This window comes from Acomys russatus, chromosome 3, assembly GCF_903995435.1.
Source record: "Acomys russatus chromosome 3, mAcoRus1.1, whole genome shotgun sequence".
NCBI classification, from domain to species: domain Eukaryota; kingdom Metazoa; phylum Chordata; class Mammalia; order Rodentia; family Muridae; genus Acomys; species Acomys russatus.
In genome coordinates, this window is record NC_067139.1 from 10,345,805 (window position 1) to 10,365,335 (window position 19,531).

At 44.5% G+C, this 19,531-nt stretch overlaps 1 protein-coding gene and 1 non-coding gene across 2 annotated transcripts in view; one reads left to right on the top strand and one right to left on the bottom strand.

The window, feature by feature from the left end:
• The window catches only part of Dcdc2 (doublecortin domain containing 2), a 159,965-nt gene that overhangs the window by 39,329 nt on the left and 101,105 nt on the right, over positions 1-19,531 (top strand). Inside the window, exons 3-6 of the mRNA XM_051169394.1 lie at positions 2,803-2,879; positions 3,022-3,153; positions 9,421-9,567; positions 12,113-12,167. Of these exons, the coding sequence (XP_051025351.1) occupies positions 2,803-2,879; positions 3,022-3,153; positions 9,421-9,567; positions 12,113-12,167 (411 nt within the window). The remainder of the gene's footprint in view (positions 1-2,802; positions 2,880-3,021; positions 3,154-9,420; positions 9,568-12,112; positions 12,168-19,531) is intronic.
• Positions 4,736-4,839, bottom strand: LOC127187328 (U6 spliceosomal RNA). Its single transcript, XR_007830473.1, has one exon. It is a non-coding gene; the product is annotated as a U6 spliceosomal RNA (small nuclear RNA).

Below are 19,531 nucleotides of genomic sequence, written 5' to 3' on the forward strand. Positions count from 1 at the left end.
ATTTTATTTTAGAAAATTCTCAGTTTTCCTAGTTGATTGTGTGGATCAACTTACATATGTTGAATAGGAGATGCTGAGCCACAACTGTAGGGATTGCTTCAGAGGTGGTTAGCTGAGCTATAGCACATCTGTGGGGTGCAGGGCAGATAGCTGGCATGAGTGGCACAAGTATCCCCCTAAGTACCAGTGTGAAACCATTTCCACGGCAGACCACTAAATAAAAACACAAGGTGTAGAGTGCTCACGGCCCTCTATCGCTTAGCTTAAAAATTACACATCTGCCACATCTATGCTAGATAATATGCAGAGACTCTCTTTGAAGGAATGTTGATAAAATTAAGATGAAGCATAGCCTTTTAGGGGGACAAAGATTCTTCTTCTGAGATGGATGGAAAGGAGAAAGGGTTGGAGATGTGGGAGAGCTGCGCTACGAGGGGAAGGGAAAAGCAAAGGCCTTTATGTCTTTGACTTGTCTATTGACTTCCATTTTATTTCTTTTTAAAAATGATTTATTTATTTTTATTTTATTTTATTTATATTTATTTTATTATATTTTATTTTATGTACATTGGTGTTCTGCCTGCTTGTATGTGTGGGTGTCAGATCCCATGGAACTGCAATTATAGACAGTTTTGAGTTGCCATGTGGATGCTGGGAATTGAATCTGGGTCCTTTGGAAGAGCAGCCAGTGCTCTTAGCTGCTGAGTCATCTCTTCAGCCTCTACTTCTATTTTCTTGACGTTTGGAACAAAATAATCTGGTGTGTGTGTTTATCCATTACTGGGTTATCCATTACTGTTAGTGGTTGTTTTAAAATTGTGAGTTTGGCAGTCTCTCTCTTAACCCAGCTTCCACCCAAATAATTAAGAGTGGTCTATTATATTTGTTTAATAACCTTTATGGCACAACAGCTGAGCATTATTACTCTCTTCTTAACCCTTTATGCTAGTATGGCTCCCTCCCAGCATAAAACTCTAAGATACTTGCCTCTTATGCCTTTCTCTGCCCCAGCTGCTCTTTCCTCATGTCTCCCGAGCCCCTGTCAGTGACTGAACCCCATACTGCCTCTCTCTCTCTCTCTCTCTCTCTCTCTCTCTCTCTCTCTCTCTCTCTTCCTCTTCTGGTGGTTGGAAGTCCAGCCCTATTCTCTCCTTTGCTCAGCAATAGGCTGTTAGGCTGCTTTATTGGCATATCAGGTGACAACTGGGGAGCAGTTTTTACACAACATTGAGACAGGAAATTCTCAGAACAAGGATTGCATCCAGATATAAGGGGCACAGAAGTCAGTATTTGAATATTTACACAGTACACAATAACATTATGCCTACACATTATAGAAGGTAGCAATACTCATTGTCTAGGGAAGACTGAGTGGACGATTGGTCAAGCATTTCTTCTAGTGTGTTCCACAGGGTTGTGTGGCTCTAACTGCACCCTAGACTTCAGAAGCAAAAGGAGATATGGGAGGCTGGGGACATAGCGCAGTTGTAGAGCACTTATGCATGAGGCCCTGACTTTGGTCTTCAATTCTACATAAACAGGGTGATGGTCATGCCTGTAATCCTAGCACTTGGGAGTCGGAGACAGGAGGATGAGGAAGTTCAAGGTCACCCTCGGCTATATAGTGACTTTGAGGGGAGCCTGGGGAAGAGAGCCTTTCTAATAAAAGAGAGTGAGTGGCAATCAGAGGAGCCTGAGTAATGATGGGATGCAGGTGATGGATACAACATGAAGTAATGATGGGATGCAGGTGATGGATACAACATGAAGTAAAAGAGCTAAGAACGGGGAGGGGAGAAGGCAAGAGACGATGCTGCAGTTGCAGGTGAGGGCGCTTCAGAACTCAGGGTTGATGGGATTATTTGATTTGATTGTGCTGTTCTGGGTAACATTATTTAAGAAGTTGCCTTAACTTGTTTGGATCTTTGGCACAGATTGTAGTAAGTATGTGTAGGGCTTAACAAATAACTTTTTCTTTTATTTTTTGGAGAGCTTCTTTGAGGGCTTTTAGTTACCGATGGAGGATGAACCTGGAGTGTGTGTACAAGTGGAAAAATAGCAAGACTTTGGGGCTGGGCGTGGTGGCGCACGCCTTTAATCCCAGCACTCGGGAGGCAGAGGCAGGCAGATTGATGTGAGTTCAAGGCCAGCCTGGTCTACAAAGTGAGTCAAGGATAGCCAAGGATGACACAGAGAGTCCTTGTTTTGAAAAGCCAAAAATATATTAATAAAAAAATAAAATAGCAAGGTTTTAACAGAGACACTGAAATGAGCCATGTGAGATAGTTATTGACAACTATGCTGATTAAGCCTAATTAAAATTTTATGTCTTTTTATTGATGGTCAGACCAAGAGTTGGCTTGTGCCTCTGAAAAGACTCTTGGTGCCCAAGCTCAGGGGTACAGAGATTTTAAAGGCAAAACCCACAAAGAGCATAAGTTTTATTTCAAAGTTAGTTTAGAATCAGAGTAACCTTAAAACTTTCATTCCTGGCAGAGCACAATAATTATTTTAGATGTAACATGCCAGTTATTTTTTACCTATATTTTTCTAGTGATTTTAGGTTAATTACTTTCATTAATACTTGTAGACCATAGTCAAGGCCATGGAAATCTCAAATGTGCTGCCAAAGCAAACCTGACCATTGGGTAGAGTGGGGTATAGGACTGAGAACTTGCCTTAGCCAACAGAAAAGGGAGTCAGCAGAAGATGATGTTACCTTAGTGTTTCAGCATAACAAATACCGTCCAGCTTCCCCTTTAGGAAGCTAGTAATGTTTCCCCCTCTGCTTTGCTTCCAAAGGTGAAACCTGTCATCCACAGCAGGATAAATGTGTCTGCCCGCTTCAGGAAGTCGCTGCATGAGCCTTGCACCATTTTGTAAGTTGGGGCCCTCTGATTTCAGGGTACACTGAATTTCAACCAATTAATTGGCTGTGTACTTTCCTTGGGGTTTGGAATTTGAATGTTATGAACATAACTGTTGGACGTGTTGTCTCTTTTCTCCTCCCTGCCCCCACAGCTTGATTGCAAATGGAGACCTCATAAACCCAGCTTCTCGCCTTCTCATCCCCAGAAAAGCTTTAAGCCAGTGGGATCACGTACTACAAATGGTCACAGAAAAAATAACTCTCCAGAGTGGGGCTGTCCACAGGTGCGTCACAACGTCTTCCCACAGGGGGTGGCTTGGAAATCCTTGAAGATGTCCCCAAAGGCTCTGGAGTCACTCATCTCTAGATTTGACGTTTGGTTGATCCTGTTAAGCTTAATGTGCCTCAGTTTCTCTATATGAAGACTATGATATACAGTGGCACTTCAGCGGTGTTGTTTCCAACAGTCCTTGGCATGCTGAAACACACCAGGAACCCTGGCCTGCTCTTGCTATTTTAGTGTAGAGTAATAAGCAAGCATCACACTGTCTTAAGGGAGAAAGACTTCTTGGCCTGAACCAGCTTCTTGATTCATAGTTAACTGTCCTTTCCCTCCACGGATGCAAGACTGCTTATTAATTGGTGCCAACTGTTTGTCTCAGGCAAACACGTCAGATGCTAGGAAGAATAGGTGGGCTTACTGGGGAGACAGGTGACAGAGGATGAGTGAGATGATCTAAAATTAAAACCAGAAGCATTTTCAGTGAACTTTAAGTGAACATGTAAGCCATGGCGTAGCCTATGAAATTATCTCCTAAAGGCTTTACATTTATTTATTTGCTTATTTATGTGTGGTTGGAGGGGGCACATGCTGCCTATGCACACATATGGAGGCCAGAGGACAACTTTTGGGAGTCATTTCTCTCCTTCTACCTTGTGGGTCTTGGGGTTCAAACCCAGGTTGTCAGGCTTGGTGGCAAGCACTTTTAGTCACTGAGCCATCGCACTGGCCCTGAAATTATGTCTTTATTAGATAGAAGACAAGTACCATATAGCTGTACAAATAACATATCAATGTACAGAGCACATTAAGAGTATATACAGTGCATGGACACACAAGCCCATACTCATATATGTCTCAAAATACAAGCAGTCCCCTCACTATCGTCTTATTTTTTCCTGATGCACTGCTCCAGTGAACACATTCTTGCCTGTTGGTTGCATACACACCATACACATCATACACACATGTGCATGTATACACACACACACACACACACACACACAGAGTAAAATGAGCTTTTATTTGCCTGATTTATTGTCATCTCAGAGGCTTACTGCTTTTGTCTGTTAACCTAGGCCTAGTCCTGGAAGCTTCTAGCCTCCATACAATCTAATCTAGGCCTAGAATGTTTTCAGCCTCTGAGACTTACTGCTGAATAAGCTCACCCTTTCTGTCTCTTTCTGAACTCTGGCTGGCTGGTTCAACTCAGCTTTTCTGGCTCAAACTCCGCTCCAAGCTGCCTGATTCAATCTGGCTTTTATCTTGGCCTCTGACTGAATTGCTCTGCTTGGGCTCATACTAACTTTGGCAATATATTCAGTCTTCTGGCTCCTTTTCATTCCTTGGCTCATTCTGTCTTTACCTGTGTCTAGACTGTTCTCTCTCCAACCTCTCTCTGAAAAATGTTCCCAGTAAAACTGCCTCTGAATTCCACGAACTGAACTGCCATGAACTTAATTGCACTGCACTGACTTTCAACTCATTGACTCAACTGAACTGCCTGAACAGAACTAACTAGAGCTCAGAGATCTGCCTGCCTCTGTATCCTGAGTGCCTGTACCTAAGCTTTTCTTTTCTTTTTTTAAAATATGGAATGTTTCATGAATTTGCGTGTCATCCTTGTGCAGGGGCCATGCTAAAATCTCTGTATCGTTCCAATTTTAGTATATGTACTGCCGAAGCAAGCATGACCTAAACTTTTCTTTACCTGAAATTTACTCTGTACCAGCCTGGCGTTGAACTCAGATTATCTGCTTGCCTCTGTCTCCTGGATTAAAGGCATGTCTGTATTCCAGCTGGATCACACAGACCTACAAAGTCTTTGGATGAGGTATCTTGTCAGAGCAGCCATGTTATGAATTAGAATTCTTCTACAATGCACACACCAAAGCACAGCCACAGCTTAGAGTAAGTCCCAGATGACTGCACCTTGTGTCCTTCAACCGAATGCATGCTTATCTTAGAGTTTTATCATCACTGAAAATTTAAGTATAAAGTTTTAATCAAGAGTAATGCTTAATGTATGACAAAAACTCAAGTAGGACAGAAAGTGTAAATTAAAAATATTTCCCCCACCTCAGATCCACCATCCCCTTCCTGAGTAGTTTTTGTTTCCTAGAAATCAGAGGCAGAAATGCTCTGCAGGTACAATTGTATACAGTTAGCTTTTCCCTCTCTCTCTTTCTGCCTTCTTTCATATCTTCCTCCCTCCTTCGCTCCCTCCTTTCTTTCTTCTGTGTAGTGTGTGTGTGTGTGTGGGGGGGGGGTAGATGACCTCTGTGTGTGTACAGAAGCCAGAGAAAGATGTTGTGGGTCTTAATCTATCACATTTCCTCTTCACTTGGTTGAGAGACTTTCTTTGAACCCAGAGCTAGGCTGGCTGCCAGCAAGCCCTGGCAATCTTCTTGCCTCTGCTCGCCTCCTCAGTATTAGGGTTATAGGCACCCACAAAACATGTACACAAGAGCCAGAGATAGGAGGATCTATGGGGCTTGCTGGATGTCAGCCCCCTGAGCTCCAGATCGAGTGAGTGACACTGTCTCAAAGGAATAAGACGGAGATAGATCCAGGCATCACGTGACCCCCTCTGACCTTTTTTTCAAGCGTGCATATGACAGGTGTACAACTTCACGTGCTTATAACACACATTGCACTGATACACAGGTGGCTTTCATTGTTTCTTCATTTGTATTTATTTGGTATACATTACTGTCTGTTGATTCCTCCCCTTTTCCATTCTAGGTATTTTTATAATCACTTTACATTTTAAGTAAATTAACTCAGTGTTCTTATGAATTTAGTTGTGTTATTCTTTTTTAGTAGATATGACATATGAGACTCAGAGAGGCATGTCTCCTATCCAAGATTAAGCGGACCCTGGGTGGCATGGCTGGGCGACAAGCTTAGCGGGCTGGTTGGAGCTGGGGCTCTTAGCTCCAAAGCTACTTTCTAAATATGTGGCATGTGTATACACCCCATTTGTGTGACCTGTCATGGTCCTTACACATTTGTCTTAGTGGCTTTAGGCCAAACTTTGTGTATTAGAGAAGACAGCCTTTTGTTTGTAAGTTTCAAATGTGTTTCCACTTTGTATTTTCTTTATTTGTTTTGTGTATAAATGTCTTGCATTTTCAGTCTTTGTGTTTACTAATTTTATCACTAGCTCCAAATTTCCTGGATCTGGGAGTGTAAAAATAATTTTGTGTTGTTTCATTTTGCACATTTAACTTTTATGTAACCCTTAGCTACTTTTTGGTTTATTTTAGCTCCAGTAGGGAAGTCAACATCACTGATAATGCACAGTTTTTAAAGAAAATACAGGTTTATCTTTTGACATCCACATAAATGCTGACTTTCCCAAAAAATAATATAAACTATACAATTCCTTGTCTAAATGTATCTTCTCTTATACATGAACAAATTCTTATGTAGAAATAGCTAAACATGCCAACACTAACAGAAGTAAAAATACACATTTCCCATACATGAATATTTAGAGAAATTAATGTTTTTCTTTCTTGAAACAAGGTCTCACTTTATACCTTTGACTGGTCTGGAACTCACTCTCTAGCCTCAAACTCAGCAATCCTCCTATTGACACATCCAAATGAAAAACATTATTATTATTATTATTATTATTATTATTATTATTATTATTATTATTATTATGCTTTTTTGACACAGGGTTTCTCTGTGTAGCCTTGGCTGTCCTGGACTCACTTTGTAGACCAGGCTGGCCTCGAACTCACAGAGATCTGCCTGCCTCTGCCTCCCTGAGTGCTGGGATTACAGGCACGCACCACCATGCCCAGCAAGAAACTTATTATTTATTCAGTGCTAGACTTGTGCTGCTCACTTGGGAGAGCCCATTTTCCCTAACTAGCACACTGGTAAGTCCTCACGTTATTCATCAGTGTATTTATGTAATAATAGGGTGTTAATGTGTCTTTCTGTTGTACGTCAGTATATTAATTCACCAATAGCAATCACAGAAACCGGATGAACTCCCTATTCGTCATTCTCGTGCTTTGAGGGAACAGAAGGAAACAGGTCAAAAAGGGCAACATTCAAGAGGCATAATGAAGCCACAGGTTAGAACTTACTCAGGAGCCTTATTTTCCTGCAGCCTAGCCCAGGCCGCTCTTGGTTGGGAGGCCCTGGAGTGCTCAGCTACACTGCCGTTTAATCTCTAGTGTAACAGCTAACTGCTGATTTGGATCTATTTTGGAGGAAAGATGGTGAAGAATGTCTGGCCATCTGTTCTTGGCCAGTGCTTCTCATCCAGGTGTGATTTTGCTTTCAGGGCACATGCATCTGTGTCTGGAGCCATTTTTGGTGAGCACAGCTGGGCATGGGAACAAGTCCTCATTCAGTGGAGACTGGGGTGCTGCTAGGTACCCTGCTATAGACAGGGGAGAGTGTGGGGTGCGGCTAGGTACCCTACTTTAGACAGAGGATGGTGTGTGGTGCTGCAGGGTACCCTACTATAGATGGAGGAAGGTGTGGAGTGCTGCTAGGTACCCTACTATAGACAGGGGAGGGTGTGGGGTGCAGCTGGTATCCTACTATAGACAGGGAGGGTATGGGGTGCGGCTGGGTACCCTACTATAGACAGGGGAGGGTGTGGGGTGCTGCTGAGTACCCTATTATAGACAGGGGAGGGTGTGGGGTGCTGCTGAGTATCCTACTATAGACAGGGAGGGTATGGGGTGCAGCTGGGTACCCTACTATAGACCGGGGAGGGTGTGGGGTGCTGCTGAGTACCCTACTATACATAAGGGAGGGAGTAGGGTACTTCTGGGTACCCTACTATAGACAGTGGAGAGTGTGGGGTATTGCTGGGTATCCTACTATAGACAGGGGAGAGTCTGCGGTACTGGGCACCCCATGATGGACAGGGCAGCTTCCCTGGTGGAGGACTGGTTACAGGGCCTTTGCTTAGGATTGATGGTCTTGGTGAAGCAGGACAAGTAGAAATCTGGCTTGTACTTCTCGTTATACTTATAGCCTTAGAAACATCACGTTGTAAGAAGATGCTAGCGTCTGCATGCGAATACTTTTCAGGAATTTTGTGGATATTTTCAGCGTTCTTCTTGGCTCATATGATATGGCCAGCTGATAGATCAATGGAACCTTTTTTTCCCTCTTTGAGACAAGGTCTGTAGTCCTGGCTAGCCAGCTTGGAATGCAATGTAGCCTAGGCTAGCCTTGAACTCATGATGTTCCTGCCTCAGCTTTTCTAGTGCTGGGACGTTTTCTTATTGTCATTTACCTTATTATGTAACATAAGAATTTTCTAATATGTTAAAACTCTATCAAGATAGTAATATTTTATTTATAATCTTAAAAATTGCATTATCATCCTAGTTTAGTTTTTTAGTGGCCTACTTTCCTCTCTTTAAAAAAAACTGTAGATAATTTAAACCATCTAGTAAAAAAAATTCAGTGTTCTTACAATAAGTAACCTATTAATTGCAGTTACAGCAGCAGTTTTACAGTAACGGAGGTTCCATGGGCCCCACGGCTCTGGGAGGATTGTGCTCACTCTCCTGCTTAGGCATGGCTAAAAAAGGAGACAGAAACATTTATGCTATGCAGTTCTGGGTCATTAGTGCCAGCTTGCCCCTGCCTCACTTCCCTCTCACCTCCTGTTTTTGACCCAGTTCTATGTGTTCGGCTATAGTACCTTGGCCAGGGGCTATCCTTACCCGAGAGTGGGCAGGAAGCTCGTTGGCTTATGAGTAGCCCAAGAAAATACACACGATGTTGACAAAACATCCATCCATCAGTCTTCCGTGGAAGCTGAGCTTGATTTAAACCTCACATTCTGGGGCTGCTGAGATGGCTCACTGGGTGAAGGCACACACTTCCACATAAGCCCGAAGACCTGATTGTGAGTCTTTGGAGGAGAGACCCGACTCCTGAATACTGACTTGACCTCTCTCCACACTCAGCGTGGCACGCACATGCCCTACCCCCAAAATAACAAACTAAGACAAATACATTCTGTCCAAGTTACTTTTCTCCTCTAAAATCTTCCTATGGTACCAGAAGGGGACTCTGTGCTGACAGACACCTGTTCAGCCAGATAGTGGCCAGCTCTCTGGTATGAAGGGAAATTCCTGCTGAATCTGTTGACTTCATAGTCAGCACCTGGAAGAGTAAGAGATGAGCCACATGAGGAATGTAGTGCCTTTATTTAGTTATCACTCTGGCAGCTCTCTGAATGCTGTGGAGATTCTAATGGTTGGCATTGGTGTTTTGACAGGCTCTACACGTTAGAAGGAAAACTGGTTGAGAGCGGGGCAGAGCTGGAGAACGGGCAGTTTTACGTGGCCGTTGGTAGAGATAAGTTCAAGAGACTACCTTACAGTGAGTTACTTTTTGACAAGTCAGCGATGAGAAGGCCCTATGGGTAAGTTGTCATCTTTGTTCGCTCATTCTCACGCTTTAGTTACTGGTTGAAGTAGACCTGGGGTGACATCAGTGTGGAGGAGGAGGGGGATCAGGAGTGGGCAGTGGGGAAGAAAGGCCCTATCTCATGGGTTCCCTTGTATTTGGGACATATAAACATAAGTGTATGGCTGATGTTAAGTGTGAAGGTACACACAGAATTCTCAGCACAGAGGCGGAGGCAGGAGGACAAGGGGGTTAAAGCCATCCTCAGTGATGTTGTAAGTTCTAGGCTACCTCTCTCAAAACCAAACAAAAACAAGCCTTTCTGTAACCAAGCCTTACTCATCAGTTAGAATGAACAGCATTCATGACCACCGACTGTTGCATAAAACATACTGTTAGAATTTGTGAAATTTGTGAAAGACTCATCACCTCTGAGGTAACCACAGCGCTCCTTTGTGAAGTAGACAATGGACCACGAGCTCTCTGTGTAAACCTCATGGGTGGCTGTACAGTATATCAGTGCAGCAGAACAAATGAGTTTTCCATTGGCTTAGGTAGAAATCTTTAGTAGCTTACACTTGTTTCTATTTATTTGTTTGTTTGTTTGTTTGTTTTTGAGACAGGGTGTCTTATAGCCCAGACTGGTCTTTTTTTAAATTTAAATTTTATTAATTTATTCAGATTACAACTAAATTATTATTCCATCACTTGTATTCTCCCATTCCTCCCTCCCTCCTGCTTTCACCCTATTCCCCTCCCCTAGGTCTATGACCGAGGGGGACCTCCTCCCCCACTATGTGGTCATAGGCTATAAAGTCTCATCTTGGTAGCCTGCTTATTCTTTAACTTGCTAGGCAGTCTAGGCTGGCCTTGAACTCATCCTTTTTCTGCGTCCATCTCTGGGATGACAGGCATGCACAGCCTCATCTGGATTACACCCCCTTCATCCCCTTTAAAAACCATAAAATACAAAAGCAATGTAATTGTACTTGCATAAACAAATAGAAGGCTGTTAATTGGACGCGAGCATGTGTGTGTACTTGTGTGTACACATGCCTGTATGCGCATGTGTGTGCATGTGTGTGTGTTTATATGTTTACTTGTATGTGTACACATGGACATGTGGAGGTCAGAGGTTAATGTCGCATCTTTCTTGGTTGCTCCATGCGTTATTCTTTGCGACAAGGTCTCTCAGTTAAGCCCCAGGCTTGCTGATCCAACTTAAGACAGCTTATTTCTGGGGTCCCTTATCTCTGCACCTTGAGCCTCGATATTACAAACCAGTCTCTGTGACCATCCAGTATTTCCATGGGTACTGGAGACCTAAACTTCATGCTTTTCAAGTACTTCATCAATTGAGCCATCACCTCAGCAAGGCTTTCACTTTAGTTACACATGACGTACTATGATCTTTTTTTCCATTGGGAAAACCCTTTGTGAGGATGTCCTGTGTGTGGATGTCATGTATAGCTTGGCATCTGTGCTGGAGAGCCTTGAGCGGTGACACTGGAACCTTCAAGGTGGGTGCTGGGGACTCACCTCTGTTGTTTGTACTGAGTTCAGGGCCTCTTGGCTCCTGGAACTGCCTTCTCATGGCTGTCCTCTGAGGAGGCCGAGTGGGACTCCACCAGTGTGTTCCCTGTAGTTTGCACCCTGCAAGGCTGATGCAGGTTAGCTGAGGCTTCTGGAGAGAAACAGGATGCGATTTCAGGGGTGTTGGGACAATTCAAGAGCCCAGGCCTTCATGAACGCTAGAGTCCTTTGCCAGCAGACTGGGTTGATTACCCAACCCATGAAATCCATCCTTTAACAACTGCTTAGCAATGCAGGTCAGCCTGCTGTGAGCAGCACCAGGTACTTGTTGGAATATAAAACAGAGACTCAATGGCTATTTCATACACAGTCATAGGGTTCACCATTATATGTGTGTCCTCTACTTTCAGAGACAAATTTCAGGGTGGATTTTTGCCTAATGACACAGAGATTTAAAACTTATAAAAAAGAGTTGTTTTTGATAATGATGATGATGTGATAATTGGCCAGTTTAAAAACTCTGGATATAAATGCCAGCATTTTTCATTCTTCTCCATCAGAAATGTTCATACTAGAAATTATTTTTAAAAGTCAGCATTATCATTATTACTATTTTGAGGCTAGCCTTGATCTCTCAATACCTGAGACTCTGCTTCCTTAGGGCTAGGATTACTAGATGGGGGCCACCATGCCCAACAGATTTATTGCTTTTAACTTAATCTGGCACGACTGTCATTTAGCTTAAGAAATGATATTTTAAAAAAATCTACGAATAGAAAGTTTGGAAATTTGAAATAAAACTGTTACTAAAAAACTTTGTATTAAAAGTTTGTAAGCATCAAGTCAGATCATATCCAGGAAACCATTAAAATGATTTAGAATGGGATTTTGAGATTTCTGTGGCACTAACCACAAGGGTGAGTGGACAGGGGCTTCTGGGTGGTGAAAGCAGGTTAGTATGATTACCGTACATCATGCAATATTTGTAACTAACATTCAGACGTCCAAATTGCAATTTGTTTCCACAGTCAGAAAGCGTCTTCACTGCCTCCCATGGCTGGATCCAGGAAGTCTAAAGGGAGCGTAAGTATCAGCAGCTTTCCTCATTAGCGTCCGTCTGTCTGTAGAGCCATCCTTTGGGTTTCAATTAAATTCAAAGCAATAAATCTTAGCTACCTAATGGCATATAAGCAAATACATGAAACATTATGAGAGTGTCAGTGTCACAGCTGAAGTCCTAAGCAAAAGCTAATGCTTTTCCTCACGTAGGTATGGTGTAGCTTATGCTGTGAGACCCTTGAGAGGTCACTGTAAGGCTTAAGTAGTCTTGTCCCCTGTGTCTAAGAAAGACAGAAAAGAAACTTTAGGTAAGAACATGGTGGTCTTTAGTTACATTTCTCTGTTTAAAAAAATCAATAATCATCCTCATAGTTTAGTTCCACCCCAGAAGCTTTTCCTGGCCGTTCTTTCACTGTTACCTGAGCAAGGACTAATGTTGTGCCTGTAATGTGGGACCTAGAGTCTGCAATGTGTAATTTATTTGCTAACAGTCCAGCCTGCACTGCAGCTCACCCCTAACCTCCAGCCTGCACTGCAGCTCACCCCTAACCTCCAGCCTGCACTGCAGCTCACCCCTAACCTCCAGCCTGCACTGCAGCTCACCCCTAACCTCCAGCCTGCACTGCAGCTCACCCCTAACCTCCAGCCTGCACTGCAGCTCACCCCTAACCTCCAGCCTGCACTGCAGCTCACCCCTAACCTCCAGCCTGCACTGCAGCTCACCCCTAACCTCCAGCCTGCACTGCAGCTCACCCCTAACCTCCAGCCTGCACTGCAGCTCACCCCTAACCTCCAGCCTTCACTGAAGCTCACCCCTAACCTCCAGCCTGCACTGCAGCTCACCCATAACCTCCAGCCTGCACTATAGCTCACCCCTAACCTCCAGCCTGCACTGCAGCTCACCCCCTAACCTCCAGCCTGCACTGCAGCTCACCCCTAACCTCCAGCCTGCACTATAGCTCACCCCTAACCTCCAGCCTGCACTGCAGCTCACCCCTAACCTCCAGCCTGCACTGCAGCTCACCCCCTAACCTCCAGCCTGCACTGCAGCTCACCCCTAACCTCCAGCCTGCACTGCAGCTCACCCCTAACCTCCAGCCTGCACTATAGCTCACCCCTAACCTCCAGCCTGCACTGCAGCTCACCCCCTAACCTCCAGCCTGCACTATAGCTCACCCCTAACCTCCAGCCTGCACTGCAGCTCACCCCCTAACCTCCAGCCTGCACTATAGCTCACCCCTAACCTCCAGCCTGCACTGCAGCTCACCCCCTAACCTCCAGTCTTCACTGAAGCTCACCCCTAACCTCCAGCCTGCACTACAGCTCATTCCTAACCTCCAGCCTGCACTGCAGCTCACCCCTAACCTCCAGCCTGCACTGTAGCTCACCCCCTAAAGTCTAGTCTGCACTGCAGCTCACCTCCTAGCCCTGCACCATCTCTAGCTCCCTTGGAGTTGAAGCCCACTTTGTTTCGGAGTGCTGCTGCAGCAGGTCTCTCGGCCTGAGGGCTCTCTGACCTATCAGTGGCTTCAGCAGGAGTGATCAGCCCTGACGTGGCATTCCTACCCCACTCTCATCAGCTGAGTGGCAGTTGTGGTGTCGTGTGTTGTAAGTGCTTAGTGAGCAGTGACAATCTCCTAGTGGACATGTGCCCCTCTTCCCCTACTATTTTATTTCATGACATTCTTAACAAACAAGAGAGAGAAGTTTGTTTTTATCGTTTGACTGGACAGCCATTCAAGCAGGCTGAACTGCTTATGACAAAGCTCTTGCCCTCCACACTCTCCACACTCTAAGGGAAGGTGGAAAACTACCTGGGAGGCCATGAGCAGCCTGGCACGGAATACCCAGTGTATGACAACCAAGAAAATGGAGTTTGAGCGTCGCCCTTGAGTACTAGTGTGGATTCCAGGGCATGTAGCTGCGAAGAGAGGGGTTCCAGGAGGAGGGTGGGGTGTGTGTGTGGCAGAGAGGGGGTGGTGGTGGTTTGTGAAGATGCCATCATAGTAACCATTGTTCAGTGTCCATCAAGGCCCCGCTGTGCCAAGTTCTCTCTAGGACCTACATAGTGAAAAGCAAACTAAGACTTGTGAATTTAGATTTAGAAATTATATTTTCTCTCCTCCTTCTTCTTATCCTCCTTCCTTTCTTTTTCTTAAATTTGTTTCTGAAGAATGCAGGTGCTTCTGCCTTCTGTGTTTAAAATTAAATACACAAACAAAAAATCCCAACAACAACAACAACAACAACAACAACAACAACAACAACAGGTCAAAGGCTTCCTTCTACTGAGCAACTGGCAGGCAAGGGGATCGTATGCACCTGCTTGCTCTGAGATATGGGGTCTGACCCTTGCACACTGTGACCAGTGAATCCTTAGGCCAACTTCAGCAGAGACTCTCCATGTGTGTAGGGTGATGCGCCTGGAAAGTCAATTTCTAGGCGCAAAGTCAATTTCTACATGATCATGAACTCCAGCATGAGTAGAGGGAGGTCTGAAAGCCTCTGAGAGGTTAAAAAAAAGGCTATCTGAGTCAGCTGAGGAGCCTCCGATCTTTTGTATGGGGGGGGGGAAGAGAGAGAGAGAGAGAGGTAGCCTGGGTATCATGTGCCGAGTCTAGACTTAGGTAGCCAGCAAGGGAAACTGGACCTGACTATTGTTCATGAAGACAGAGTTTTCTCACTGATTGGATAGGTAGGGTCGATGGAAAAGATAGAACCAGAGATAACCACAGGGTTTTTGAGTTTGGATGCCAGAGAAAATGGTAGTTCAGTGACCAGAAAGAGGACAGGCAGAAGAAATAATTAATAACGGCTTCCTTCCAAGTGTGCTGAATTGATATGGCTAGCCACACAGTGACCTGATTTGAGGCGCCAGCAGTGATGTAGCTTGATGGAATGGATGAGTATTAACCTGGGCAGTTGAGTGATAACCATAGATGACCAAGCCTAGAGTAGAACATCTGGTCTCTCAGGGTGGAGGGGAAGAGGAGTGAGAGTTTGTATGTTAGTAGCTGAAAATACCTTCACCATTAAAATGATAAATGAAACCCATACGCTTAAGGGTTTGGAAATTCATTTACTAACATTTGTTTTATTTCTAAACATGTGAATGTGCCTTTGTGGTGGTGGTGGAGGTATGTGCGCATGAGTGCAAGTACCTGCTAAGGCCACACAAGAGTGTAAGAGGCCCTGAAGATGTAACCACAGGCAGCTGTAGCTTCCTGATATAGATGTTAGGAACCAAACTTGTCTTCTCCACAAGAGCAGAAAGCAGACTTAACCTCCAAGCCATCTATCCAGCCCCAAGAACTGAATTTTGTTCTCTTATCTTTCTTTGGGCCTTGTGGCAGAATCCCTTCTGCATACACAGCATGCACGTCTCAGCTCTTCAGTCTCACAAGACAGACACGCAGTGGTTAAACAGAGACCCAGCGTAACCGGATAAGTGACCCAGGGTCACAGGGAAAGTGGATGGCACGACAAGGGTTACAACCCAGCTCTTCACAGCTTCAGCTATTGTGCTTTGCAGTTTTGTATTTGCTAGCATGAACTCTGCAAAGCCAAACGTTTCAGTAAAGATGTGAGACAGTCCCTGCTCCACAACACATGCTTCGGCACGCATGTGGCTCTTGTCCCTGGTCACTCCTTAGGAAGATTTCTGCATTTGTGGTGAATACCCAGAATGGGAATTGACCGTCCAGCTGTCTGAGTGGGTACTGAGCCCTGGGGGGACATAGATAAGTAAAAGGATGCTCATCTCTCTGACGCTCGTGGTCTATTGCAGGAGACAACTGTTGACCCAACAATTGCATAAGTCAGCGGATAACTAGAGAACATGATAAAAATGGAAGAATACTTCAGAACAGTATGTGAGGCAATAAAGAGAGAACCAATTTAGATAGCTGTGCAGAGGTCTCATTGAAGAAGTGACTCAAAGATACAAGGTATATTCCCATCCCATAGAAAACAGGCTCAAAATGGTTAAACATATCCCCATGTTACTAAAATATAACAATTAAAATGGCAGTTTGTCTCTCTATCATAGCTCTCCCACAGTGCTGTGTATATCCATCTATTTCTTGTTCACTTTCTCAGCTATGCATCCAACAACTATCACCCCATCAGCTCTCCACCCTTCCACCATCAACCACACATCTTTCTGCTCTATCCACCATCTATTCTCACAACCAACCATCCACCAGTACACTCTATGAGCGATCCATTCACTCATTCCATGAACCATCCACCCATCCAGTCCATCAGCCATTCCAACCACTCATCTCATCAGCTTTCCATCCTTCCATGCTGTCATTTACCTGTATGCTTCACCAGCTATCCATCTATGACACTTCTACTCTACCAGCCATGCACCCTTCTACTCTATTAGGCACCACTTACACATTTTATGAGCCTACACACTCTGCCAACCATCCACTCATCCACCCCAACAGCCATCCCCTCTATTAACCACCCCATCACATATCTACATCTATACATCTTCTCTATCAGTCATGTACTTACCCACTCTGTCAGCCATCTATTTTATCACTCACCCATCCTATCATCCATCTCATTATCCATCCACCCACCCATCTGCTGTTAGCCATCCATCTATCTACTCTGCAAGCTACCCAGTCACCTATTCTATCCCTTGTCAATCCATTCACTGTATCAACCTATATCAGTCTATTCATCCTATCAGCCTCTCACTCAACACATATTTGTTGACTATTTGCTACATGCCAGGAATACACATTCATTGTTACACATGTAAAGAGACTGACCAGGATCTTACAGGGCATGCTTCCAAGTCCATGTTTGTGTGCCAGGGGAATGAAGCTGTCCTGGAGCCAATCATACAGAAAAGAGATGACAGGGAAGAAGTGGAGGCAGAGAAACCAAGACTGTCCAGGTTGTTGTTAAAGAGCTTAATAGGCGAAAGGGAGGGAAACGACCAAGGTGCTGAGTAAAGTAGGAGGAGCAGGCAGGCGAAATCATATAAGCCAAGCAAGGTTTGTATCCAGACCTCCATGGGATGTCACTGAGCGGCTTAAGTAAGAGTGCTAGTATTTGGTTCATACTTTTGAAGATAAAAATTGAAATTATGTGTACTTGTGTATGTGTATGAATGGGTGAGTGCACATGAATGCAGGTGCCTGTGCAGGCCAGAAGAGAGTGTCAGATCCCCCGCAGCTCAAGTCACAGGTGCTTGTGAGCTGCCTGACATGGGTCCTAGGAGCTCGATTTGGGTCCCCTGCAAGACCAGCCAGTGCTCTTAACCACAGAACCATCTCTCCAGACCTTGATTTATAAATTTGAAAGCTTACTATGGCAGACATGGGGCGGGGAAAAGATATAAGGAAGGGCAGAGGGTGATTGGAGTCCAAGTATGGGATGCAAGTAACTGGCTGTGTGGCTGTAGGGCTGGCGGGGGCTCTCTGTTATAACTCTGTTTTGAGTGTGTTGCTGCTACTGGTCAGTTTACTTGCCCAGCAGCTGTTTGTTGAGTGACTGTTCCTACCTGGGGCACAGTTGTGGTCCTTGGGTGTCTAGAGATTTCAAAGCTTTCACTGTGCACAGGTTATCGTTCTAGTGCATGAGAGACCAGTCCACTAGGGAAAGTTGGTTGAAACAAGAGGGGAGGGATGGGACAGTAGGCGAAGGTTGTGCTGCTCTCTGGTTAGTTACTCTCTGAGCAGAGACTAATCCGGAGCACAGTGCCTGCCTGGTGCACACAGGGTTCACAGTCAGCTCACTTAGGTGTGTGTGGATGCCTGGCAGTGCACCCTATGCCAGCAAACCCAGTAGCTTGGTTTTTAACAGAAGAACTAATTCACGCCTTTGCTGTAATGAACAGGCTCTCCGGGAACACTGGGCTCCATAGATAGATCATTAACTGTCTGGCCCCAGGGGAGGGTTATGAGTGAGGGGACTGTGTAGGAGGGGCTCAACTTCCTGCTTTAGGTGCGATGAACTTAAAGGGGACACATAACTAGATGGTTAAGAATGCATGTCTCCCACATAGATTTCTAGTAATTATTTTAGTGCATGAAGAAGAGTGGGGAGGAGAGGAGGCGGTATAGGACTTCAGGATACAAGTAGACGGAAAACAACTAGTAGAATACACCGTACAAAACTGCCCACCGGCTCACAGGTGGGAGGATTGCAGGATTTACTAAGCTGAGAATAATTTTAGGCTGTTATTCTACTCTTATATCCAAAAAGAGAAAAATGATTTATTTTGTACAGAAAACACCATGAATGCAGGTCTGCCATTCACAGTCACACCACACAGGATCAGGGTGCCCTCTAGAGGAAAAGAGGTGAAAATGTCCGAAATGCTGAAAAGCAAAATGGGCTTTCATTTTTAGGCTTTTTCACATTTTATTTTTTTTATTAATTTATTCTTGTTACATCTCAATGTTTATCCCATCCCTTGTATCCTCCCATTCTTCCCTCCCTCCCATTTTCCCATTATTCCCCTCCCCTGTGACTGTTTCTGGGGGGGGATTACCTCCCCCTGTATATTCTCATAGGGTATCAAGTCTCTTCTTGGCTACCTGCTGTCCTTCCTCTAAGTGCCACCAGGTCTCCCCCTCCAGGGGACATGGTCAAATGTGAGGCACCATAGTACGTGAGAAAGTCATATCCCACTCTCCACTCAACTGTGGAGAATGTTCTGACCATTGGCTAGATCTGGGAAGGGGTTTAAAATTTACCGCCTGTATTGTCCTTGGCTGGTGCCTTAGTTTGAGCGGGACCCCTGGGCCCAAATCTGCCTATCATATTGTTCTACTTGTAGATTTCTAGGACCCTCTGGATCCTTTTATTTTGCTATTCTCCCATGCGTCTCTCATTTAGAGTCCCAATAGGATGCCTTCCCCTCTGTCCCAGTTTCCTGGTAAGTGAAGGCTTTCGTGGGACATGCCCCTTGGGCTAGTATGCAGATATAAGTGAGTATATACCATTTGACTCTGTCTGCTTCTGGGTTAACTCACTCATTATGATCATTTCTAGCTCAATCCATTTATCCACAAATTTCGGGAATTCCTTGTTTTTAATAGCTGAGTAGTATTCCATAGTGTATATGTACCACAGTTTCTTTATCCACTCTTCTACTGAGGAACACTTAGGCTGTTTCCATGTTCTGGCTATTATGAATAAGGCTGCTATGAACATGGTTGAGCAAATTTTCTTGTTGTGTGTGTGTGTGTTTTTTTTTTAAACCATCTGGGGTCAGTGCATCTTATGGTTTGTACTTTGGGGTGGAACATAAGAGCATCCAGGGTTTGGACACAGGACTCATTGGCTATCATGACTTCATGAGTATCGCAAAATCACTGTGAGGCAAATTATTATATTTTACTTTTATTTGCTTTGATTTC